At 36.7% G+C, this 27,396-nt stretch overlaps 1 protein-coding gene across 6 annotated transcripts in view; it reads right to left on the bottom strand.

Annotated features, from left to right (window-relative positions):
- Positions 1-1,295: 1,295 nt before the first annotated feature.
- Positions 1,296-27,396, bottom strand: part of LOC147835720 (uncharacterized) — a 27,241-nt gene continuing 1,140 nt past the window's right edge. Inside the window, exons 2-6 of one of the 6 annotated variants that reach the window (XR_015498148.1) lie at positions 27,353-27,396; positions 25,103-25,179; positions 24,266-24,374; positions 23,639-23,757; positions 2,031-3,315 (exon numbers count right to left, since the gene is read on the bottom strand). The exon at positions 27,353-27,396 is cut by the window's right edge and continues 124 nt beyond it. Coding sequence is in view for 1 of the 6 variants with exons in the window: in XM_087265098.1 (XP_087121224.1) it covers positions 3,185-3,315; positions 23,639-23,757; positions 25,103-25,179 (327 nt within the window). In the remaining 5 variants the exon portion in view is untranslated. Of the gene's footprint in view, positions 3,316-17,959; positions 18,952-23,638; positions 23,758-24,265; positions 24,375-25,102; positions 25,180-27,352 lie in introns of those variants that run through there. The other 5 variants (XR_015498150.1, XR_015498146.1, XR_015498147.1 and 2 more) reach the window with 5 other exon arrangements.

Genomic DNA, 27,396 nt, shown 5'->3' on the forward strand with positions numbered 1-27,396 from the left:
GTTACACAACATATGTATTATGCACAATATGGAAAGAGGAAACAAAATGTCTTTGTGCAACGTTTAATTACCAGATGTTTAGGATTGCCACCTCAGAAGTCTTGGATGAAAACGACCCCATTAACTCAAACTGGCAACTAGTGCAGCGTATTTACTTTATTGTATCTCATATCTCTGCCAAACAGCAATCTGTTACTGAATCAAACAGCAGAAACATTAGTAATAAATCTATCAACAAATCAGAGACAAACAAATGCTGAATAAAATCTAAATGACTACCAAAGAAATGCCAGGAGTTCAAACGCACAGTGAATGAGCACCAATAAACTCTAACAGACACTTTGTTCTTTTTATATTGCTGTATCACAGACTCTGCTTATATTCAATGGCATACAATAAGTGAATGAATGAATGAATGAATGAATGAGTAAATGAATGAATGAAGTATAAATCATACAGCATTTAAAACTAAAATAGAGTTTAATGACATTTAGTTAGTTTGGAATTGAGATACAAATGTAGTTTAAGTTGCAAATGTTCAATTATATTGCAGCTTAAAGATATCAAACTTATGTTTTCGTAAATTAGTTTAGTTTACATTTATTCTTATTTTCACTTTAGTTTAAATAGTAATTTTTGTAAATGGTTTTAATTTAAATATATAAATCATTCCTTTTTTAATATTAAGAAAAAAAAGAACTTTCCCATGGCCACTATTAAGATATTAAAATAAATGTATACTGTTTATTAGGGCTGCACAATATTGAACAAATATAACATTGCAATAGTTTTTTTTTTTTTTATTCTATGATATACAGTATATTGCGATATCAATATGATTTCACCTATGTGAGTTGAATAACTATTTGAAAAGATTGTATCATGTTAGATTGGGATGATACTGTATAGTGCATAAAATATAATAAACACACAATCTACAAGCACAGATAAAATCAATGAAGAAAAAGAAACAAAAAAAATATATGTTTACTTATTTATTAAATAAAGTGTTTTGTTGTTTTCCGGGGAGTCTGTATTTATATATACAGTAATTAAATAATCAAATGTAAAATAATAATAAATAACAATAATGTCCTCCACCCCCCCCTTTTTTTTTCTTCCCCCCCTACTTTTATCATGTTTTTATTTATTTATTTATTTTTTTTTTTACTCTTTTTTATTTAATATTGTTGCTGTTATTATTGTCATGTTATTTATCATATTTTTTTTTTATATATAAATCTTTTATTGTTCTGTCACAAAAATTTAAAAGTGGAAAGTCTTTCACTATGTCTGTCATATCAGTCATTTATTTTCTTTTCACGCAATAAAAATAAATAAATAAATAAACAATTCAATACAATTAGTTGTTAATTTGTCAATGGTACAAACGGTAGAATTTCTTGACTTTTTTAAATGCCTGAATGCATTTAAAACCCTCACACAGACACAGGCCTCAAAAAAGACTTGCAAAATAATAAATTATAATCCAGACTCAACATTGCATATACAGTATATACTCGAATTGTGTTATTGCGAATGATCATTGCGATATATCGATGCTGAAATGATATATAGTACAGCCCTAATGTATATTCTATTCAGACTCAGACTCAACTTTATTATCCCGTTCAGGGAAACTAAAATTGCAGCAAGGTGCCATAACACGGGTAAAGATCCATGTACACATTACCAAATTATTATCACAAAAGATACAATAAAATATTTTTTTGGATGCATCTCCCTCCCCACTGGACTTAATTAATGAACTAATGGCCACCCTTATAAGATAACTTCTAATTCTATTTGTCCAGCAAATAGGAACTCTAAAACTACATTCTGATGGCAGCGGCTGAAACACAGAGTACATGTGTGATTCGCGGTGCATAAGATACCATGAAATCTCTTTATAACAATTACAGTAAATTACCATTAGACCAGTTTGGCTAAAACTGATGATTTTGCCTGCCACTTTCACAAAGCTACACAACCTGTTCTTATTTGACAGACTCAGATTAACATACCAAGCTACAATGCAGAAAGATAAAACAGATTTAATAAATTGTTTATAAAACAATTGTGCCATCATAGAAGCACAAACATGAAACGATCGTTTCCTCAGAAAAACTTTGATTATAGACAGCCTGGGTTTTAGGTTGGAATGTCAACACATTGTCGATAATGACCCCTGGGTATTTATGCGTGTCAACAATTTCACTGTCCAAACCTTTAATAGTTGTTATGCTGGAGGTAGGACAATCCTTTCTGTAATCTATCACCATGTCTTTTGTTTTACTACATTCAACTGGAGAGAAAATCTATCACACCATGAATTCTTCCACAACAGGACCATTCCCCAAATCCTGATTGTGGAGGAGACTCACAATCACTGAATCATCAGCATATTTTATGATATGACAGTTCCTGTACATACTCCGACAATCAATATTCAATATCAGAATCAACTTTATTTTTTTTTTTTAATAAACAAATGTGGGTTTTTAAGTGGCTATTAAATTTCATAATAAATTACTTATCAAAATGCAAAGAGTCTAAACAAAACTACATGTAAGTTTAGATCTTAAAACCAGCTTTTTGTTTAGATTTTTTAATAAAATCACATAGAATCTCACTAAAATATAACACTTTATTTGACCTACTTTTATTTTATTAATTCAATAATATTTTATTTTAAATACTAAGGATTTTAGTAAGTTTTAGTAGCTTGGATAACGTTTTTATTCATAGTTTGTAGTTTTAATTTCTTAAAATGTTCCTCTTTTTTAATTATAAACTTTTGTTTGTTTGATTTAAATATTTTGGCATTTTAACTTTTTATTTTTTTAAATAACTAAACTTTTTAAATAAATAACTATAATTTTTACATGCTTTATTTTGTTAAAGAACAAAAAAGCTTTTTTTTTAGTTTACCATAAAACTCCCCACAACAGTAACATTTACAAACAGCCTGTCAATTAGCGTTGCATTCAAACACTAACAATGCAAAATAAAGTCATGCACTCTCACTCACTCACACACACATGCACGCAGATAAATCCACCCACTCACACTATCCGTAACCCCCTTCCCAAACTCGCCCAATATCTTCCCCTCGGCATTGTGTTATTTCCATTATTATTAATATCTGCCAGCTTAATTTTCAGCCCTGTCATAACGTGACAGCCTAAATGACTAGAGACAATCGCTTATTGATAACTTTCCCAGCAAACCTGCCACTGGAGCCCAGCTGATCGGGCTGCTCCGTTGCGCTGCGGGCGTCTCTCATGCTGGAGATAATGGGCCACTGCTCCCGTGCTGAAACAGATTGAATGTGCAGTCAGTCACTGTCGTACTGAATCACACTCCAGTCTATCAGACAGACACACTCGGATTATCATTTTACAGAGGCGGGGGGGAGTCAGAGAGGGAGACAAAGATACCGTGCGTTATGTCATTCAATTTAGTTATTTATTTATTTTTTGCCGTTTACGCCAGGAACGTTGCCGCGGTTAATCGCGATGCCGATATTCGAACCTCCGTTCTCAATCTGTGATGAATGTCTTCGTCCGTCAAGTTCTCCGTCACTCAAAATCGGTGGAGAAATCTCTATTATGATAGCCGACATTGCTTGACTACTCTGTCAAAATCAAAGTCGAACAGATCGGGTGTCAATAGGACACAGTGTATCCACTCGCTCATTCATTGTCAAACCTGGATGACACTTAGACAGGCGTTTCTGGAGCTGCGAAAGTGTCAGTCTCAGCAGTTGTTTTGCCGGACTGGAGCTGGTAATGGACTGGTTGCTGCTGGTCTCAGGACTTAGGTGATGTACCTTCTGCTACCTTGACTTTTTTTTTTTTTTTTTTTTGCAGATATAAAGAAAATGCTGAGTTTATAAAAGATGAATAAATGGATAAACAAACGGAGCGGCTGTTAGACTCGGTCCTAGCTGAAATACAAAAAAAAAAAAGGAAGTTTTTGAAAGTTTTACTACACCACAGGGAAAGAGGATTAATAATACATGAGGATTAGACATTCAGGCTGAATGCTGGAGATATAACAATAAATAAGAGAAGTGTGATGAAATAATACAACAGTATATATTTTTATAAATTTTAAATGCGTATATATGCTGACAGAGCATATATTTGCAAGAAACATAGACGGCTTGGTTTAAACAAGCCTAAAGGCTCTCAGTAAAAATCTAACAGACATCTAAGAAAAGACTAAAACTAGACTAGTGATCAAGTACACATGAATGAATGACTACACATGTTGACCTGTCTAATCTGTGTATTTAATAACAAAAAAATGTAAATGTAGTCTAGTTCTAGTGTATTCTTCTTAGATGTCTATTTTCACTGACAGACAAAATTTAGCCTTGTTTTAGGCAAGCCATCTATTCATTTAAATTCATTTTTATTTCTATAGCCCTTTTACAATGTAGATTGTGTCAAAGCAGCTTAACATAGAAGTTCTAGTAAATTGAAACTGTGTCAGTCCAGTTTCCAGTCTATGTTTGGACATATTAAACACACAATTGCTTGGTGGGGGGTAACATTGGTAACATTCCCCTGAGATTTTGGCTCATGATAGGCTGACAGATTTATTCATGATGTGAATCTCCAGCTACAGTACATCCCAAAGGTGCTCTGTTGGACTGCGATCTGGTGACTGTGGACATTTGAGTTAGTGAGGTCGCTGTCATGTTCGAGAAAGGCAGTTTGAGATGATTTGAGCTTTGTGATGGTGCATTATGCTGCTGGAAGTAACAGCACAAGATGAGTTGTGGTCATAAGGGGACAGACACGGTCAGCAACAATTCACAGGTAGTCACTTGGTTCTAAAGGGCCCAAAGTGTGCCAAAGAAATCTCCCCCACAAGGACTGCAACCTGAACTATTGGTACAAGGCATGATGGATCCATGCTTTCATGTTTTTACGCCAAATTCCAACCCAATTATCTGAATGTAGGAACAGAAATGGAGACTAAGACACTTTTTTCAAACACTGTCTTCTATTGTACAGTTTTGTTGAACCTGTATGAACTGTAGCCTCAGCTTGCTGTGTGTACCTGACAGAAGTGGCACCCACTGCTGAAGCTCATCTGCTTCACAGTTTGATGTGTTATGTGATTTTTGTTGGAAAAAGTGAAGTGGTTATTTGAATTGCCTATCTATCAGCTGAACTCTTGCAATTCGACTCTGACCTCTGACAAAAAAAACATAGACAGCGATAAAACAGCGACTCACTTGATAATATTTCCTCTCACTAAATATTTTCTCCTTCTCAAGTCTGCCTATTTCATTCTTAAAGGGCTAAAAATTATTATTTTTTTTATTAATTACTCACCCTAATGTCTCTTATTCAAGTCCAGAAAAACAACAACATTCCATGTAACTTCAGTGGTTCAACTGTAATCATGTGGAAAACAACAACAACAACAAAAAACTCCTTTATTTGTTCACCTATATGTGTTCTGCTTCAAATCAGGTTGCGCAATTACTAGGCTACTGAATCTAACGCCAATATGTTGTATTGCCCGTAGTTAAAGGGCACCTATTCTACTACTTTTACAAGATGTAAGATAAGCCTTTGGTGTCTCCAGACTATGTCTGTAATAATTCTGCCCAAAATACTCATCAGATAATTAATTATATAATGTAGAACATTGTTCCTTTTCTGGACTTTAAACTCTCAAGACTGTGATAGTCTATGGAAGGTCAGAGAGCTTTCGGATCTCATCTAAAACATCTTAATTGGTGTTCTGAAGATGATCAAAAGTCTCAGGGGATTGGAACCACATCAAGGTGAGTAATTAACAGTAATAGAACTAACCAACACAGGCTCATTCTGAAAACGTAACCCTATATACGTTTCTGGAAATGGCAAATTATGTAGATAGACCTATGGCTGCATTTCGTTTTTATAGTGAACGATACAGGGCGTTATGATGCTATTTCTTTTCGTGCTTCCCAGCTGACCGCTTACCTGCATGCGGACAGTTTTTTTTTTTTTTTGCTGTTACCAATTTGCCTAATAGCTCCGCACGTACGTTGACCACAACAGGGTTTGAATTCGATTAAGAACAGCTCCAGAAAGCAGCTAAGACAAAAACAGAAAATAATATTGGTTGGGTTTAGGGTTGGGGGATTGGTTGGTTGGTCAGCCAATCAGTCGACAGCGGCCTCTGGTGAACTAACATCTGACAGCAGGCACGAATGGCACTTGAGAGAGAAATCTGAGATCTGAAAAAGTGTCCGCAGCAACCTCTGATGGATTCATGAAAAGAAAAACTGGCAAATAAACGTAGCTCCTGGGATGTATTTTGCTCTCTCTAAAAATGTATATAGGAGTACGTAATCAATGTCATGGGGGTTCTAGCAATGTCAGGGTCCAAATGTATTTCCTTGTCAGTATTAATAAATTGTCAGCTTGGCATAGAGCTGATACTTTTCACATTTGAAGAGACATATCTGATATAGTACAAAAACCGTACCAGTTGTACCCAGCAGCTGGACGTTTGGAGGAACATCATTGTGCTTTACTGTCTGTCAGCTTCTTCATTATGAAAGAGGGAGGCTTTTCATTTGAGAGAGCGAGAGGAGCTATGAGAGAGGTGTAATTGGCACGGAGGTGTAAAATTCCCCCTGTTCAGTGCTGGCTGTTTAAAATATGAATGGTGTTGTTGGGGTTTTGTTGCTTTCTGTTGGACTCTGCAGGGGTGTGCAGCATCACTCTGACCTTTTAGAACACACTGGAGAAGTAAACAAACTTCGCAATGATGGTTTCTCTTGTGTGCTGAAGAAGTTTTCGAATAAGTTTTGTGAGATTTGACTTGTGTTAGCTGCTTGGTGAAGCTCCAGGTATCCAATAAAGATCTAGATGTTTTCAGAACAAACTTAAGGAAAAAAAAATACTTATTACACATTTTAAGCAGTTTAAGTGGAATTTTCAGTCCTTTTTTTAGTCATCTGGTTATTTTATGGTTTATTATGGTTATATATAATTAAAATAACAATTTATAAACAACACAAGTCATTACTTTTTTTGTAAAAAAACAAAAAAATGTGTTTTATTTTTTTTGTTAATATATAAAATACATGTTTTTTGTTATTTTATAATTTTACTTAATTGAAAAATTACTATTAATTTATATTAAAATATAAAATATATTAAAATTACAATACTATTATTGTATTATAATACTTTGTACTATATTATTTAATTTCTTTATAGCAAAAAGGAATGTTTTTATAAAATAATAAAATTAGTATACTGTAAAAGCAAAATGTATAATAAATAAGTTTATTTATACAATATTACAAAAAATAATAATATTAAAAATGTACAGTTGTTTTACTGCATGTATTATTTAACCAATTTTTAATGGCAAAAACATTTTTTTTTCCATTTTTAAAATTAGAATATTTTAAAAGCAAAAGTACAACTACCAATATATAAAAAATCTATATATTTTTACAATATCAGTCTATAAAATCAATTTAAAATGTTGTATAATATGATATTAATAAAGGGATGTGTTGAATAAAAAGGAATAAACTGAGAAATGTATTATGAAATTTCAGTTAGTGGCAGTTTGCTGTAATGTATACTCTGGGTGTTATAGTAGGCAAATGTACAAATGGTGAATTGAATATATAATATGTAAAAGATGTAAAAGGATCATGGGAAAAAAAGAAATAAGTAAAAGAAGAAATAAGCTCAAGTGATACACTAATGATGTGGTAATAAAGTGTGGAAAATAATAAGCTTGTGCTTCACTGAACCATTTCAAATTGGCTCATTTAATTTTGTTATTTTAAATGTATGGATAAGTAAATATTTTTGTCAATTATGATGAAATGTGTTTTGTTTGGAGAATTGTTAAAGTTATAATCTGTTTGAAATAAATAACTCAAATATTAAATATTCATGCATTTCATACAATTAGCAGAGTTCTTCACCTACTAAAACCTATAATTTCAACAGTTATCAGATGAATTGCTTTAGCTTGAATCTTTAGGATAGAAAAATGCCCTTGATATCAAGTCGGCTGGCTGTTTTGACCCACATGACATCACTAAACACTTTCCTTGTGCACTGGCCAGCTTTGTCACACCATTACACTAATCTTCATCTGCTTGATTTGATTCTCTCGTAGACATCCCTTTGTTAAGTCTTGCATAAATGCATAGATAACCAAATTATTAAATTAAAGGGAAGACTCTTGACGTTGCTCACTGTCGCTTTAAATCATGCATGAACGTGATAATTATCCAGGCAAGGCTAAGAAGGGCCCATCACGACTGCTTTAAATCCAATAAACGTCCTGACCCGATCATTACAATTGACCATCTATCAGGACCATCGAGCTGCACGTTGGCGTTCGCCGCCGCTTATAATCCCTCTTGATCAGCACTAATTACAGATAGCGGGAGGGAAGGCCCGATATTTTCAGTCTGCCAAGCACAAGAAGCATCAATGGTTTTGGCTTTATGGCAAGACACTGCTGGCAAAAACACTTTCCTTTATTTTTTGTCATGTCAGTTTTGAGATTTTGTGCTTTTTGGCACAATCAACTTTTTGATAATCAAGTGCCTTTTTTAGTTTGAAAGAAAACATACAACATTTTGCACTTTATCAATTTGTTTCTGTATAGATTTGGAAGTTTTTGTTGACCTGCATTGAGCCATAAATCTCCATTTCTGCACCCCTTAAGCTAAATACTATAATATTTATATCTATATACTGAAGGTTATACACTCACCGGCCACTTTATAAGTACACCTGTCTAACTGCTCAGTAACGCAAATTTCTTATCAGCCAATCACATGGCAGCTACTCAATGCATTTAAGCATGTAGACATAGTCAAGACAAACTGTTGCAGTTCAAACCGAGCATCAGAATGGGGAAGAAAGGTGATTTAGGCAACTTTGAAAGTGGTATGGTTTTTGGTGCCAGGTGGGATAGTCTGAGTATTTCAGAAACTGCTGATCTACTGGGATTTTCACGCACAACAAACCAGAGGAGAATGGCCAGACTGGTTCGAGCTGATAGAAAGGCAACAGTAACTCAAATAACCACTCGTTACAACAGAGGTATGCAAAAAAGCATCTGTGAATGCACAACACGTAAAACCTTGAGGCAGATGGGCTATAGCAGCAGAAGACCCAACACAATCTCACGGCAATTCGTAACTTTTTGATTTAGTGGTTAATTCGTATGAATTCGTACAATCTAGTTCGTACAATTTAAGATAATTTGCTAATCCCCCAATGACGGTTGTGTTTAGGGATGGGGTTAGGTGCCACGCCTCCTTTTTAAAATCATACAATTTCGTACGTCTGAACTCTGTTCTAAACGTAAACTGGCAAAAACGTAAACTGGCAAAATGTAAAATATTTAAGTTTTCTCGTGAGATCAGACTGGAAGACCACAATGAGTGCCACTCCTGTCAGCTAAGAACAAGAAACTGAGGCTACAGTTCAGACACGCTCACCAAAATTGGACAATAGAAGATTGGAAAAATGTTGCCTGTTCTAATGAGTCTCGGTTTCTGCTAGGACATTCAGATGCTGGGGTCAGAATTTTGTGTCAGCCACATGAAAACATGGATCCATCCTGCCTTCAGACTGGTGGTGGTGGTGTAATGGTATAAGGGGTATTTTCTTGGCACACTTTAGGCTCATTAGTAACAATTGAGCATCGCATCAACGCCACAGCCTACTTAAGTATTGTTGAAGACCATGTTCACCCCTTTATGACTAGAGTGTACCTATTTTCTGATGGCTACTTCCAGCAGGATAACGCGTTATGTCATAAAGCGTGAATCATCTTAGACTGGTTTCCTAAACATGACAATGAGTTAACTGTACTCAAATAACCTCCACAGTCACCAGATCTCAATCCAATAGAATACCTTTGTAATGTGGTGGAAAGGGAAATTTGCATCATGGATGTGCAGCCGACAAATCTGCATCTGCGTGATGCTATCATGTCAATATGGACCAAAATCACAGGAATATTTCCACTACCTTGTTGAATCTATGTCATAAAGGATTAAGGCAGATCTGATTGCAAAAGGGGGTCCAACCTGGTACTAGTAAGGTGTACTAAACAAAGTGACCGGTGAGTGTACATACATAATTTGTCAGATTCTTTAAAAACATATCATTCCACAGACTTTTTTCTGTCTGTATTTCAGTATTCAGCCTGATAAGAGATTTAAATCTAATGACTATCAATCAATCAATCAATCAATCAATCAATCAATCAATCAATCAATCAATATTTAATCTTTGAACCTAATTTCATCCAATGTTTAAATTTATGTGCTACAAACAAGCAAATATTTGCTTATTTAATTATATAATCCCTAATTTGCATAAATACATTTTTTAAGACAGTTAATACAATATGTTTGCTCTTCCTAATGTAATTAATCAACAGGGGTGGTGGCGATAACTGTTATATAATTACTGTGGAGTATGTAACTCCACAACATTATTCAGGCAGGAGATGAGGGTCATAAATAAATAAATAATAATAATAATAATAAAAAAATAATCATCATCATCATCATTATAATAATAATATTTGGTGGCGCAGTAGGTAGTGCTGTCACCTCATAGCAAGAAGGTCGCTGGTTCCAGCCTCGGCTGGTACAGTTGGTGTTTCTGTGTGGAGTTTGCATGTTCTCCCTGCGTTCACTTGGGTTTCCTCCAGGTGCTCCGGTTTCCCCCACAGTCCAAAGACATGCGCTATAGGTGAATTGGGTAGGCTAAATTGTCAGTAGAAAGTGCATCCGCTGTGTAAAACATTTGCTATATAAGTTGGCAGTTCATTCCGCTGTGGCGACCTCAGATTAATAAAGAGACTAAGCCAAAAAGTAAATGAATGAATGAATAATAAAAATAATATTCATTAATTTTCGGCTTAGTCCCTGTATTAATCTGGGGTCGCCACAGCAGAATGAACCACCAACTTATTCAGCATATGTTTTACGCAGCGAATGCCCTTCCAGCCTCAAACCAACACTGGGAAACACCCATACACTCTTGCATTCACATAAAGTATGGCTCATTTAGCTAACCCAATTCACTAGCACATCATTAGACTGTGGGGGAAACTGGTGCACACGGAGGAAACCCAAGTCAACATGGGGAGAACATGCAAACTGCACACAGAAATGCAAACTGTCACAGCCGGGGCTCAAACCAGCGACCTTCTTGCTGTGAAGCAATTACGCTACCCACTGCACCACTGTGACGCCCCATTATAATTAGGTGCGAATTACAGTGGGGCTTGGCAAGGGGACTGACCCTCCTAATTAAGGCTTGACCCACCTCCTGAAAGATGTCAAAACATGTTGTATGGGATGGTCAGCCCTTTGAAACTGAGAACAAAGTTCACTCTGATCTGTGTTTTAAATAATAATTTTAATAATTAGAATAATAGACATTCATTTGACCACCCCATAGTATAACGGTTTATAGCATTGTGAATGCATAATTGTGACAATCAAAAAAATGCATGAAACCGGCAGATTTAGAGCACAGAGACACCTAAGAGATGTGGGAAAATCATGCTTTCTCATAAAATAAGTCTTTGTTTTGACATATTGTCTAAAAGTAATGTCAAATTAGATGCACTGGTTGAATAATTTGTCCTAAAGTCAGCCCAAATAGCTAATCGGATCAAAATACACATTATAGCTTATGCCACAAAACACTGAAAACCTAAAATTATATAATTATTTGGGCTTACATAATTATAATTATATCATTTAATAAATTTGATGTAATTTAAATAAACATATAAAATTGATCCACTGAAGAATTTATTAAACAAACTAACATTACCAAAAAAAAGTTGAACTCACTGATGATCGTCGATGTGTAACTCACACCCTGATAATAATAATAATAATAATATTAATAATGATGATGATGATGCTGACAAACACATTTTGAAAAGAGAGGTCTGCTCTGTGGTGCCTGTGTGTGGTTTTAGGTGACAGCAGCCTGACAAAAATATCTTTGTTCACAGTCTTGATGGCTTTGTCAGCTTTGACTATACAGGCTGTTTTTTTTTTCCTTTTAGTATGTGTGAAGAAAGAATCTCTGTCAAGATTTATTTGGATGTGAAACAGAGAAGTGATTGTTCACATATTTTAATAACATTCTAGTTAGTTTAAAGTGCAAATATATATTTTTTTATTATTGTTCTTTAAGTAGTTGTAAATAGAATTTGAAAAAAAATTTTTTTTTGTTAATTAACTTCAATTAGCTGGACAAGGAGGCCTTTCCCTGCAGAGTTTGCATGTTCTCTCGTGTTTGTGTGGATTCTCTCCAGGTGTTCCGATTTCCCACACAGTCCAAAGCCATGCAGTATAGCTAAATTGGTTAATGTAAATTGGGCGTAGTGTGTAGGTTGTGTAAGTAAGTGACTCTCAAGGCAGATTGTGCTAATTATTTTAGGATTTTTATAAATTATTCATCATTTCGTTTTTATTTTAAAGTATCCCTTATAAAATGTGTAATTATCAGAAATTATAAGCCTTGTTTTAATAAGCTTTTTAAAAATTACTTTTGCAAATATCATTTGTTTCATCAAAATTTTATGTTTTATTTAATTTCTGTACAAGTTTAGGTTGGGCAGCACAGTGGGTAGTGTAGTCGCCTCACAGCAAGAAGGTCCCTGGTTCGAGCCTCGGCTGGGTCAGTTGGCATTTCTGTGTGGAGTTTGCATGTTCTTCCTGTGTTCGTGTGGGTTTCCTTTGGGTCCTCCGATTTTCCCTACAAGTCCAAAGACGTGCTATAGGTGAACTGGGCAAACTAAAATTGTCCGTAGTGTATGTGTGTGAATGAGAGTATATGGGTGTTTCCCAGTAATGGGTTGCAGCTGGAAGGGCATCCGCTGCGCAAAACATATGCTGGATAAGTTGCCGTTTCATTCCACTGTGGTGACCGCTGATTAATAAAGGAACTAAGCCGAAAATAAATGAATGAATGGATGAATGAACTGACCAATAAATTTTCCATCCATATAAACTAAAAATCATTATGTTTTTGCATACTATTAAGGGGTGATGGGGGGCCTTTCCTTGAGCCACAACTGGTTCCTGATTTTGATGTCAAACATAAAAAAATCATTACTTCAAAACACAAAAACATCAAGTCAAAGACAACCACAGTTGACCGGTTGATCTAAAAGTATCTAACACTTGAATGAACCCTGAATATGGCGGACTTCAAGACCACATGTGACCCAGACCTTGACAGAGTGCCTAATTAACTCCCACAATTACAATCCTGAAAGCTGGAAGGGCGAACATACAAACAAACTGTGGTTTCCATAATGATTCCTTCAGAGATGGAGGCTGACATTCTGCGTTAACAATCCTGCGGGTCTGGCTTTTGCCTTGCTGGCTGGCACCCCCAATGCAAACAACAACAGGAACAGTTGCAAGAACAACAACAACAAAGACATGTCCCTATTTACCCTTCAGCCGGATTTACGATCTTGCTGCTTCAGCGCTATCAGCACCGGATCCCAGATATTATGTTTTTTTACATTTGTGGGTGAAAATATTGTACACAATGCTGGCTCTCGTCAGAAAGAAGCAGAACAAAAGAGCTGCGATTTTGTGCGGAGGATGAGTAGGGCCACCAAACCGGTTACAAAGTCTCCTTGCCAGCACAGGCTGTCCAACCGCGGTTTATTGGCTCTCCGTTGGGGTTGCGGTCACATTTGATCCACCGCTGTTCTGCCGCAAACACCCGGTGGAATGCATGGGTGGCGCACAACGGGACTCTGCACACAATCCGGCTTTCATTTCACGCGAGGGCACAAATCCCCGTTCGTCTCAGCCTACTTTGCTTCATAATCACATAATAAAAGCTATGAAATCATACACATGCAAAACTTGTTTCATTATGCGACTTTGTTTTATTGATCTTTAATGTGAAACTCTCAAACCTCATTTATTTTGGCTGTGCGGTTCATTTCAAATTGTCCACATATGCAGCTCGTGCAGATGTCAGATGGGGTTCATTTAGTTCACACAGAGATCAGGCTAGAATGGAATGAGAGTGGTATTGGGAAGTAACAGGTTTAAATGATCATATTCCATTTCCTACAAATTATTAAATAGATTTATTATTAATATTAAAAGTTACTATCCATGAAGTAGCTTGCGATATAGTGTCATTTTTGTCACCTCAACCCTATTATTATATAAACATAAAAAACAATCATCCATGTACTAAGTTAAAGTGTATGGAAGAGTTGGCATGGTGGCTCAGTGGTTAGCACTGTCACCTCACAGCAAGAAGGTCACTGGTTCGACTCCTGGCTGGGCCAGTTGGCATCGGTTTCCTCAGGGTGCTCTGGTTTCCCCCACAGTCCAAAGACATGCACCATAAATGTAGGTGCACCATAGGTAAAGAAAATTGGCCTTAATGCAGTGGTCATTAAACTTGTTCCTGGAGGGCCGGTGTCCTGCAGTTTTTTGCTCCAACCCTAATCAAACACACCTGAACAAGCTAATCAAGGTCTAACTAGGTATACTTGAAACATCCAGGCAGGTGTGTTGAGGCATGTTGGAGCGAAACCTTGCAGGGACACCGGCCCTCCAGGACCGAGATTGGTGACCCCTGCCTTAATGTATGTGTATTGGTGTTTCCCAGTACTGGATTGCAACTGGAACTACATTTGCTGCGTAAAACATACGCCGGAATAAATGGCGGTTCATTCCACTGTGGCTTCCTCTGATGAATAAGGGACTAGCCTGAAGGAAAATGAATGAATGAACGAATGAATGAATACAATCAGGCTAAAACTCTTTACATCATAGCTCTCAAACTCGATTCCTGGAGGAATCTGGATTCCAGCTCTGCAGTTTTGCTGCAACCCTAAACAAACACAGCAGATCCAACTAATAAAGGTGTTCAAGACTACTAGAGACTATAAAGCAGGTGTTAGTTAGAGGTGGTTGGAGAAAAATTGTGCAGAGCTGTGGCCCTCTAGGAATCAAGTTTGAAACCATTGCTTTATATTGTAGTTCTCAAACTGGATTCCTGGAGGGCTGCAGCTCGGCACAGTTTTGCTCCAACTCTAGTCAAAGGCAGCTGATCTAAAAAATCAAGGGGTTCAAGACTACTATTCACTATTAAGCAGGTGTGAGTTGGAGGAGGTTGGAGCTAAATTGTGCAGAGCTGTGGCCCTCCAGGAAATGAGTTTGAGACTACTGATTTAAATGTAATTTTATTGTCAACATACACAGTTAAGGCACGTTTACACCAAGCATATTGAGCTAGGGATAGAGTTCTAAAAAATTGGTCTGAATGTGAAACAACAGTGGAGTTCAGACCATGGCTATAATGATAAAGAAACTATAATTGAAAAATATAGAAAAATAATTGGGATCACTTTGACAATTTTTACCAGCTAATAAATAATACAACATTCAGTCAGAATTCACTGAAACATAAAAGTTTGAGCAATTTAAAGCTATACAGATAGCATTGTGATGAAGTTCTGCTTGTGGTCTGTAAATGAATTAGCTCTATATTTCATGTGTAGACATACACTCACCGGCCACTTTATGAGGTACACCTTTCTAACTGCTTATTAGCGCACATTTCTAATCAGCCAATCACATGCCAGCAACTCAATGCATTTAGGCATGTAGACATGTGACAATCAAGACAATCTGCAGCAGTTTAAACCAAGCATCAGAATAGGGAAGAAAGGTAATTTAAGTGACTTTGAATGTGGCATGGTTTTTGGTGCTAGACGGGCTGGTCTAAGTATTTCAGAAACTACTGACTGGGATTTTTACACACAACTATCTCTAGGGTTACAGAGAATGGCCCGAAAAAGAGAAAATATCCAGCGAGCCGCAGTTCTGTGGGTGCAAATGCCTTGTTGATGCCAGAGATCAGAGGAGAATGGCCTGACAGGTTCAAGCTTATTGAAAAGCAGCAGTAACTCAAATAACCCCTCGTTACAACTGAGGTATGCAGAGGAGCACCTCTGAAGGCTCAACACGCGCCATGTCATAAAGTGTATATCAACTCAGATTGGTTTCTTATACATGACAATGAGTTCACTGTACTCAAATGGCCTCCACAGTCACCAGATCTCAATCCAATAGAACATCTTCGGCATGTTGTGGAACAGGAGTTTCGCATTATGGATGTGCAGCCAACAAATCTGCAGCAACTGTGTGATGCTATCATGTCAGTATGGACCAAAATAAAGTACCTTGTTGAATCTATGCCACGAAGAATTAAGGCAGATCTGAAGGCAAAAGGGGGTCCTACCCTGTACTAGCTATGTGTACCTAATAAAGTGGCCGGTGAGTAAATTTCACTGCATTAGTTGAGTGCTGAAGCTTTTTAGTGAATAAGTCATAAAAGCAATCATGAATGTGAAAAATACAGGAAAAAGTAAAACATTCAAATATTGCATAAAACTAACAAAGAGGCACGTGTGCAAGGTCGGAATTTTGAAGAGCAATTTTTAAAAGAGAAAGTACTTCTTTTGTAGGACGTAAACAGTAAGTGTTGCCACAAACTACCACATATAGCAGTTATATCACTTTTGAAAAAAGTAAAGAAGGAATAAATTATATTTTTTGAGTAAAAGGCTCAAACAGCGAATGGGAATGCGAGTTTGGAAAAGATTCAAGCAGGAATTGTGTGAAATAGGAAACAATGGTCATGCCGTGTCTGGGACTTCAGAGAGAAACCCTCTGAGGCTTTTGGATTGTAAAAATCCACATCTCTCTCTCTCGCTTTTTCTCTTTCTTTTCTTCTCCTCTCCTCTCTTCCTTAGAAACACTTAGGCAGCACACTATTCTTCTTCAAGCTTTGAGCATTGTTCACGTTCTTTCTGCCTAACGCTTGAAAGCACCCCATTTTTCACCCGGCCACTTCCTCGTGGGACCCCAGCCCAGAGAGCAGCATGCAGAGGATATGTTTTATTGGACTGTTGCTGACAAATAAATCTAAATATGTATTTTGGTCATGTTTGCAGGCAGGCGGTGTCCTTAGGGGGTAGAGGTGGGTGATTATCAGCCATAAATAAAAGTAGCAGGTCATTCACATGTGCATACTCTTAAAAGCAAAGAGTAAGTCTGGGTGAGAGAGAGAAAAAGAGATAGAATATTCCATTTGTGTATTCAAAATGTAAAACGTGCATACTTTGCTGTATGACGTCTAAATACAACTGTAGAGGGATTTACGGTATTTATTCAATTTATAGAGATCATAAAAGGCTGTCAAGATTTACAAAAAAAGAAGTCTTGTGACTTGGGTGAAATTACTTCAAACAATTAAAACAACACATCAATGTTTGTGTCATGAGCAGACAAAGATTTAATTTAATGTGTAATTCATTCATTTATTTTCTTTTGGGCTTAATCCCTTTATTAATCTGGGGTCGCCACAGTGGAATGAACCACCAACTTATCCAGCATATGTTTTACGCAGCGGATGCCCCTCCAACCACAACCCATCACTGGGAAAGTAATGTGTAGTTATATAGCGCATTTATCGTGTATGGCCATACTGTACATCCAAAGCACTTGACAATCACGAAAGTGGTCACTCCACACTACCACCAATGCGCAGCATCCACTTGGATGATGCGACGGCAGCCACAGGGGAACGGCGCCAGTGCGCTCACCACACACCAGCTTTTGGTGGAATGGAGAGACAGGTATAGAGCCAATTCAGTGGATGGAGACGATTAGGAGGCCATGATGGGTAATGGCCGTTGGAGGGAATTTGGCCAGGACACCAGGGTTACACACCTAGTCTTTACGAGAAGTGCCATGGGATTTTTAATGACCACAGGACCTCGGTTTAACGTCTCATCGGAAATACGTCATGAAATGAAAGACGTCAAGAAATAAAACGAAAGGCGCCAAATGAAAGAATCATTTGATGACATTCAAAAGCTTGTTATCACAGTGCAGCACCAAAATACAACCCCAAATCAAAAACGTTGGGACAGTATGGACCATGCAAATAAAGCATAAAGTAGTGATTTCTTAATGTACTTTGACTTGTATTTCATTGCAGACAACTTGAGCACAAAATATTTCAAGCTGTGTCTGGTCAACTTCATTTCATTTGTAAATATACATCTTTTCCTGTCATTGAGACCTGCAAAAATTTGGGACAGGAGGCGTTTAGGACTAGTAATCAGGTAAATTAGTTAAATAATGATGTGATTTGAAACAGGTGATGTAAACAGGTGATTGTAATTAGATTTGGTGCAAAAGCAACATCCAAGAAAGGTTTGGTGCTTTAGAAACAAAGATAGACAGAGGAATGAAAGTTTGCCAACAATTACATGAGAAAGTTATTGAAATATTTAAAAACAAAATCCCTCAAAGAAAAATAGGAAGACATTTGGATATTTTACCTTCAAAAGTGCATGACATAATTAAAAGATTCAAGGAATCTGGAGGAATCCTTGTTTGTAAAGGACAAGGGCACAAGCCTAGGCTGAATAACTGTAATCTCTGATCCCTCTGGTGGCATTGCATTAAGAACTGTTATTCATTTATGAGCGATATCACCACATGGCCTCAGGTCTACTTTGTCAAGTACCTCAATACATAGTTACATCCACAAATCAGTTAAAACTACATGGTGCCAATAAGAAACCCTATGTTAACAGTGTCCAGAAGTGTCGTCGACTTTGCTGGGTTTGGAGGCATCTGAGATGGATCATCACACAGTAGAAATGTATACTGTGTTCAGATAAATCAGTTTTTCGAGGATTTTTGGGGGGAAAAGGATGGTGTGTGCTCTGGACCAAGGAAGAAAACAGTCATCCGGACAGTTACGAAAGATGAGTCCAAAAGCCAGGGTCTGCTATGGTAGGGGGTTGTATCATGTAGCTTGCACTTCTGTGATGGCACCATTATTGCTGTAAAAAAACATAACGATTTTGGAGCACAATACTGTATGCTGCTTTCTTTTTCAGGGACACCCATGCACATTTCAGCAAGATAATGCAAAACCACATTCTGCACACATTACAAAGTCTTGCTTGCGGAGAAAGGATACAGGCACTGCACTGACCTATCTGCAGTCAGGCACTTTCTAAAGCGCAAAATGCAACAATGAAGACCGTGTACAGTTGCCCACCTTAAGACTTGTTTGCAGGAAGAATGGGACAAGATTACACTTGAAACATTACCTCACTTGGTGTCTTCAGTCCCTAAACGTCTTTTAAGTGTTGTGAAAACCAATAGCAACATTACAAAGTGGTAAATGCTTTACTGATCCAAATCTTTTTTTAAATGTGTTGCAAAAAATAAAATTGAAATACATGTTTATTTAAAAAAAAAAATCAAGTGGAACACAGTAAACAATGTGCTGTTGTATTGTCTGCAATGAAATACAAGTCAAAGTAAATTTATAAATCACTTCTCGAATTTTTTTTTTTTTTTTGGCGTTTTTCATTCATTTTCTTTTTCTGATTTGGGGTTGTACAAATTAGTTGTCATTCTAACTCTTTGCACTATATTTCCAATCACTAGGCTTACTTATTTGTCAGCAAGAAGTTTGTAATCATTTAAAGGGAACCTATGATGCAGTCTCTTTTTAAAAATTTCCTAACATTAAAATAGTATCCAATAATAAAGTAAAATTGCAATTCATAACCATTGGAATCACCACAACTTGATAGTTTCAGTACGACATACAGTACAAAAGCAAAAACAGTGCAAAGTTAAACGTGTGTGTGTGTACTGTGAACTTTGTAACAACATTTGTGCGTGTGACAAAAGGCTTGATAGTACTCCACTACATGAAATAAGCATACTTAGTGTTTTTGATAAAATAAGCTGGATTTCTGGTTCATCCGTGTCTGTCTCTGGCACTGACTGCTGTTTATCTGATTTAATGCAGTAGAAGCCGATGTTGGAACAGTGGGCAGGGAGAACTACATCATTTGCATTTAAGGGCACAGGCTACAAAAACAGCTTTGCTTTGAGCCTAAAATGGGCATATTCTGCATTGTATAGTAAATGATCTGATGAGTATTTTGAGCTGAAACTATACACAACACCTTAACCCTTTCTTATTTTTATTGTAATGTAATGTGCCCCTTTTGTAAAGCTGATTTTAAATGATAAGAATACCAATTGGGGTTGCAAAAATTGACATTATTGTTATTCACACACATATGGAGGATCAAGAATCTCTCAGATTTCACCTAAAATATCTTATCTCTAGAGACCATCTGTAAAAATCCGAAGATAAGTAATTAATAACAATTTTCATTTTGGGTGAACTAACCCTTTAAATCTTGAACATGTCAATACTGCTGTAACACAACCAAAGAGATGACCATCTGAGGGAGAGAACAGGAAACTGGGGCAGGTCATACTTGTGACAGGCACATATAATATACATACTTGAGTAGATAAAAGTCAGCAGCGTATTGAGACCTGCCAGCCCGACACAAATCAAGCTGTCCATTACAGGAGGCCCTTGCAGGTCACGCTCTTAATGAAATGGTCTGGGCCTGCTGACGGGGCTGAAAGAAAGTCAATGGCAGACGCTGGGCAGCGGCACGCCTTTGTGATTGACACATCCTGAGCCACCGGCCCATTCGGCGTGTCAGAGAGGAACAGCGCCTTGGCCTTGACTGGGCGTCCCCTATCAGCGTGTCATGGGGTTGGGATGGGACTGTAAATTATGGGCGCTTTGCTTGTGAGGGATTAATGTTATATGGCCAGTTCACTAAAAAATTAAAATATGCTGGTAATTTATTCACTTGCAAGCAGATAAAGATCTAGCTGTTTATTTTTAATTAGTAAAATATTAGGCATGTTCCAAATTCGGACAAAATCTTATTTGAACTATTCTGACAGTATTTTTTTAACTAAAGGGGTGAAAAACTTAGAAAACAAAACCCTAATGATTGTTTCAAATATAAGCGCTTATAGTGCTATAAAAAACATCCTGTAAGTTTCAGAACTCAACACATTGGGGCTCCTCTAAAATCATCTTATACTGAAGGCAGTCTGACAAAACCACAGGTTCTGGGATTTTGTAATCTATGATGTAATAGGGTGGATAAGCTCCGCCTCCACAGATTAATGCCCACTTCTACTTCACTGCCTGTTTATATATATATATATATATATATATATATATATATATATATATATATATATATATATATATATATATATCAGCCAATCAGAGTAGACGGTGTTTATTTTCGAGTTTATGATTGGCCACGCTTATTTGAATTTCTTTTGAAGATCAAAAACAGTACAGAAAATATTCAGTTATTTCTAAGTTGTTATTTAGAAGTAATTGTTATTCTAGGCAGAAATCTTGATAACATTACAGACCCCCTAGTGTTTCACATTTTATTTGTAATTTTTTTGCTATACAAATGACTGATTTTTGTGGTGGTAATTCCCAGAAAATCTGACCCAATGACAGTTTTTAAAAAATCAGAAAAATAAAGCTTTTTTTTTTATTTTGGTCTCTTGTCAAGACAAGATCTAAAACAGTGGGGATTGAGAAAGATCTTTCTCCCTCTCAGATTTCATTCCCTGGAGCATCTGACATCATGTACCTCACTCAGGACATGCGTTAGGGTTTGCCCTGCTTTAATACACCTATTACACAGATTGCTGTAAAAATTGTCAATGACAGGGAGGCGTTTTCTCTCATTTACTGCATTCATCTAGTTGCTCAAGCGTAAAAAGTGATGAAAAGCTGTTTACACGCACGCACCCTTAAGGATTAGCAGGCTAGCACAGAAGCTCCATTGAATATACTGGGGTAAAATTAATGTTCACATTTTAAAGACACGGTGGGGAAAAATGTAATTTAATGTATTGTATCTTGTACAATCTGAGACCCACTTTATATCGCATATAACTATCAAAACAGACCTTAAACGTGTCAATTTTATAATGGCATACAGCTAACCGGAAGCGCTTGACCCAGGTTACTGACAAATTAAAAGTCTTTCCGCATACCGCATACTACCCTATACCAGCCAAACATGTAAAGCACAAATAATGTACTTCAATTCAGTCACGTCCAGTGGCCATCATCCTAGAACCAATCTTCATTATTATAAGCTGCATGCTTTTCTGTCAGTTTCATTGCTCCGTTTGTTAGATGTTTGTTCCCACTTTCTTTTGCAGTCTGAAGCGCATCAAACTCACAAAACGCCCAATTCGTGCCACAGGATGTCTAATCCAATCTTTGCATTAACTTTACATGTAAATTACTTGCGCTTCATCCACTTCTGCTTACTGCACAGGTTGCGAAACAATCCCCCCTTCCATGTTATGTAAAATAATGTAATGTAATGATTGTGAGAGCACAGGTGAGACGTTATTTTTTTAAGAGACACTCAACGTGTGCTCTGCGTATGCAATGTCTAGAAGTCATGTAAATCAATTGCAAACTTAAATAAATATAATTTTATTATATGGTTTGGAATTTTATGTTTTATGAGATTATTTACATTTTTTGTGATTATTTTGCGTTTAAATTAATAATTTTGCAGGATCGCAAAAAATCGCGACTTGTTGATTTTGCGTTGAATTTATACTTTATCAAGATGGCGCCGAGCATGGCTGCCATGTTGCGAGCTCCCAGCAAACTTTGTTGTGTTTTGTGTGTTTTACTTGTAATTTTGTTGTTTTTCGTACTGGATGTACACACTCTCGTTACCTAAGACAGACACACACTTCAGAAAATTGGCTCCCTCGTTGTACATCGAAGACCGGACTTTGAGTTCTTTAACGACGCTCTGTTTACAAACACAGCAACAGAGCCCTTTGTCTGGGTCACACTGAAAAGAGGAAAGAGAGCCAGCGTCCTTGTCAGACTACGATGCCGTGAATTTCGACCTCCGCTCCCCACCATTCTGCTGGCTAACGATCAGTCACTGGACAACAAACTTTGCGAGCTACGGGCGCACATTTTCTTCCAACGAAAAACAAGAAACTGCTGCATTAGCTGCCTCACAGAAACCTGGCTATCTGCAGAGGTACCAGACACAGCTGTTAAACTTTCGGGGTTCTTCAGGATATTTTGCACTGTCGTTGTATTTGCATCTGTATTTTGTACTGTCTGAAGCCAGCACCTAAGCTTTTCACTCTTTATAGCACATGTGCTGATGATGATGTGACAATAAAAGTGATTTGAAAATCCCAAAAAACTAGGGGTCTGCCATTATAGTTGACCTCAGACAACAGAAAAATGTAGTTAATGACCTCTTTAACAAAAGGTTTATGCAACTAAAGCTCATTCTCTCGTGGTTAGCAGTGCAAAAAAAAAAACTTTATTTCATTTTTTTAAAGATTTTTCCCTCATCTTAAATCTACACTTACTATGCCACCTTTCAAAAAAATCTACATATGATTTAGTTATGTCATGTGATTTATTCATTAATAACATTGCACTTTTTCTAAATATTTCAAACTCCTGTGAGCCCACTAACTATTTTGATTTTATTATTTTCAAAATGGACATTTACATCATGTGTATACCTGTGCCTCTTGTTTATGTACTGAGATGTAATGAAGTGAAACTACTGATCTGTGCTAGAAACTAAACATTATTATTACCTTTAATCTGCAGCCTTGAGAAACAGTCCTCAGGGGTGTTTGTGACAGTCTGGAGCATGAAGGTCCTGCGCCAACATTTTCTCCAAACTATACGACCACACATGCCATTCGTCATTTTCCTGAAATATAACCCATAGGAGCATTTACTAAAAGAGTGCCCCTACAGCTAAAAAACTAAAAATAAAAAATAAAAATAAAAAATAATAATACATGATGCGTTGTGCCCTTTCATCCACTCTACATGACAATTTGGGATTTGTGCTTGATTGGTGGAGCATTGTGTTATACTTTCGTAGTGCAATAATGATAACATTGGTAAAATGTGTGCATTATATAAACTGTCAATTCTGTTACCAAACCTCAGTCGTATACAGTACATTTAAATAGAAATGTAAAATAACTGTGGAGTTATTAAAGTACTGGGAAACACTCATACACACTCATTTACACACACACACTCATACACAGACAATTTTAACATACAGTAGGCTCATTCTGAAAATGTAACCCTATTCAGTATACATTTCTGGAAATCATAAATGATGTAGCCAGAAGTACGTAAGGCTGAATTTTGTCTATAAAATGAACTCTACAAGGTGTTATGATGCCGTTCCTTTTCGTGCTTACCAGCTGACCACTGTTACTAGTTTGTCCAGTGGCTCGTCTCGTATGTCAGCAGACTTAAGACACAGAGAGGAGTTGAGTTGAGGGGTTCGTGTTTTATGAGGAACGGTTCCTGAAAGTGGGTAAAATGAAAATAAAAGCCAAAAAAATAAAATACACATGTAAAAAAACAGGGTGAGAATGTGGTCAAATCTAAAAATGTGGTAAAAATCAGGGGGCTTTTTGTTTTCAAAAATTTTAGGAAACACTGTTAGTTGAGTTTAGGGAAGTGGGTTGGTTTGGGTCAGTCAGTGCTTTTGAAAACACTATCGGTTGGGTTTAGGGAAGGCGGAGTGTGTGTCAGTTGATCATTCAGTCAGTGGCCTCTGGTGGATTTACGCATGTAAGGCACTTGTGAGAGAAATCTGAGATCTGAAAAATAGCCTCTGGTGGGTTCGTGAAAACACAAACAGCAAAAAAAAAAAAACTTACCTGGTACGTATTTGGCGCTCTTCAGAAATGTTTATAGGGCTACATTTTCAGAATGAGCCGAGGTTGGACAATTTAGTTTATTCAATTCCCTTGTACTGCATGTCTTTGGACTGCGGGCGGAAATGCCAACTGGCCCAACATGGGACTCGAACCAGAGACCTTTTTGGCTGTGAGGCGACCACTGAGCCACCGTGCCAAAAAGGAAACATGTAAATTCTAAATAAAAGTCCACACATTAGATTTCAACAATCCAGTCATATTTGATTTCTTGACACCACATGCAGCACAACACTGTAATTATTTCCACACCAGCTAGAGGGCACTTAACTTTAAAATGTAACTATGACATAGTAAGCTGATTGCACAAACCTATGTTTGCTTGTTGGTGTTTTGGAGAAGGAAACTATCCATGTCACATAATGCTGCATCCACATGACACATGTTGGCTATTAATAGAAAAAAAAAACATATTAGACACAAAAAGCTACATGTTGATAAAATTATTTATTGCTGATCATTTTTGTTATAACAAAAAAATTGATTTGCTCAGTCCTAGTGTTAGGTCAAATGTGCATACATTAAGCAAAAAAAATAAAAATAAAAAATAAAAAAAAAAAAAATAAATAAATAAATAAAAAAATTCATGTCCCAGACTATTGTCATAAGGGAATGATATTTTAAACAAAGTTTAATTTATTGCACAGTTCCTCTGTCAGCCAATGTAATTTTGTTTTGCCTGAAATATATATATATATATATATTTTTTTTTTCCTATACCTGATGAATAAGTGATTGCAGCTGAAATTCTTCATTAGTGTTCCACTAAAAATAATAAGTTGTCAACATTTTGGGCGGAATGAGGGTTAGTAAATAACAGCATATTTTGCTTTTATGAGTTGTTGTTTTTTTTTTTTTTGCCTTTAAAAGCTCACCAAAATGACTCTGAAATGATTCTGTCATAACTTACTCACCCTTACTTGTGCCCCGCTTATTTGACTGTCTTTATTCCTTTGAAAACAAAGGATGATATTTCGTCACCTTTGAATTATAAGGTTCTATCTGCATTCTGAATGATTTTGAGATATTGAGCTTCAAAGTATTTGCAGTCTATAGCAAACAGTATGTGTGTATCATTTGTTTTTTAAATAAAAAGTCTTAAAATTGTAATTAACTCATAAAAAACATCCAATAATGTAAATAAGTTGTCAATTAATAAGAATATGTCAATAACTCAATTTTTACAAAAATGTCAGATAGAACCTTATAAATCTAAGGTGACGATTTGGAAGGAAGAAAGTTGAAAACTTGTAATGATTAGCCTGTAAGTGTTTGCCCCAATATGAAAGCTAATGGTTGCAGGTTTTCAACTTTCTTCAAAGTATCTTCTTCTACAGTATGTTCAACATAAAGAGGAAGCTCAGAACCCACACGAGAATGAATAAATGGTGAGTTAATTTAATTCTTTGGGTGAACTAGCTCATTAAGTTTGGCTATATCTGTATGAGATGGTGAGGACCCCAAATGAAGATCTCCAGCTCGTCGTTTAATGTATTAATATACGCTATATGTCACTTCATACACGCAATATCAATCGCGCCACAATTACCGTTGTCTCTCGCACGGCAGGTTGAAACACGCCGCGCGCGTCACGCATTCACCGCAATTGGCACAATACGGAAAAAGTCTGCTAAGTTTTCAATCCGAGATGGGCGCTTTGAAGGTAGACAAAACTGCAGGGAATAAAAGCGGGGGCCTTCGGCAAGCTGCACTTCTGAAGGCTGGCGCGCTTCTCCAGCTGCCTGGCTTGACAAGCGAGCTCTTCCACGGCGGCGCTGAATTATATCTGTGTGTCTAATTATGTCTTTTCAACTGCTCACAATGAAAGACTGTGTGCCTTCCACTCTCGTGGAGTAGGACAGCGGGTGGAAGTGCCGCCCGAAAAGAACACACTCCCGTGCTTCTGACATAGATACCTGTCTGTGTGTCAACATAGCACATTGCATGACGTCCCGGCACCCTAATGAAAGAGATCTGTGCGAGAAGCTGCCATTCTGTTGCTGCTGTTGTTGTTTATTATATATATATATATATATATCCCTGTTCACGAGAGCAGTGAATGGCTTTTTCCCTCATGTCTGTTTTTTTTCAGATGTCTATTTAAACAATTATCTTTTCTTTTGTGCGCCTTGATTCACTCAATAAAATTTAAATGCATTAACCATTTACTCACTCTCAAGAGGTTGCAACGTTTTATTTTTCTCTGTTCAACACAGCAAGACTTGTTTGAAGAATGCTGGATTGAAACTTGAACAATAGAAAAAAATAAATATGGAAGTTAATGGCAACATTCCACAAAATATCTTCTCTGTATTGATACAAAGTAAGAAATGTACATTAATCAAAATACCCTATTTTCTGTTAAGAATGGAGAAATCCATAAAAGTTTGGTACAAATCTAAGATTTTCTCTCTTAGAACACTTGCTTTTGTGATGTGACAAGAAAGAACGAAAGAATTTCATTTTTGTTTTTTGGAATGAACTAACCTTTTTTTCCTAAATAAAATGGCGAAACTGTTGATGAGGCGGCGTTTGTGAAATGTAACATAATTCACAACTTACTCTTTGTCGTCTTTGGGGGTGTAAAAACTCGCCTGACTGAATAA

This window comes from Danio rerio, chromosome 8 (assembly GCF_052040795.2).
Source record: "Danio rerio strain M-AB ecotype USA chromosome 8, GRCz13ab, whole genome shotgun sequence".
Classification (NCBI taxonomy): domain Eukaryota; kingdom Metazoa; phylum Chordata; class Actinopteri; order Cypriniformes; family Danionidae; genus Danio; species Danio rerio.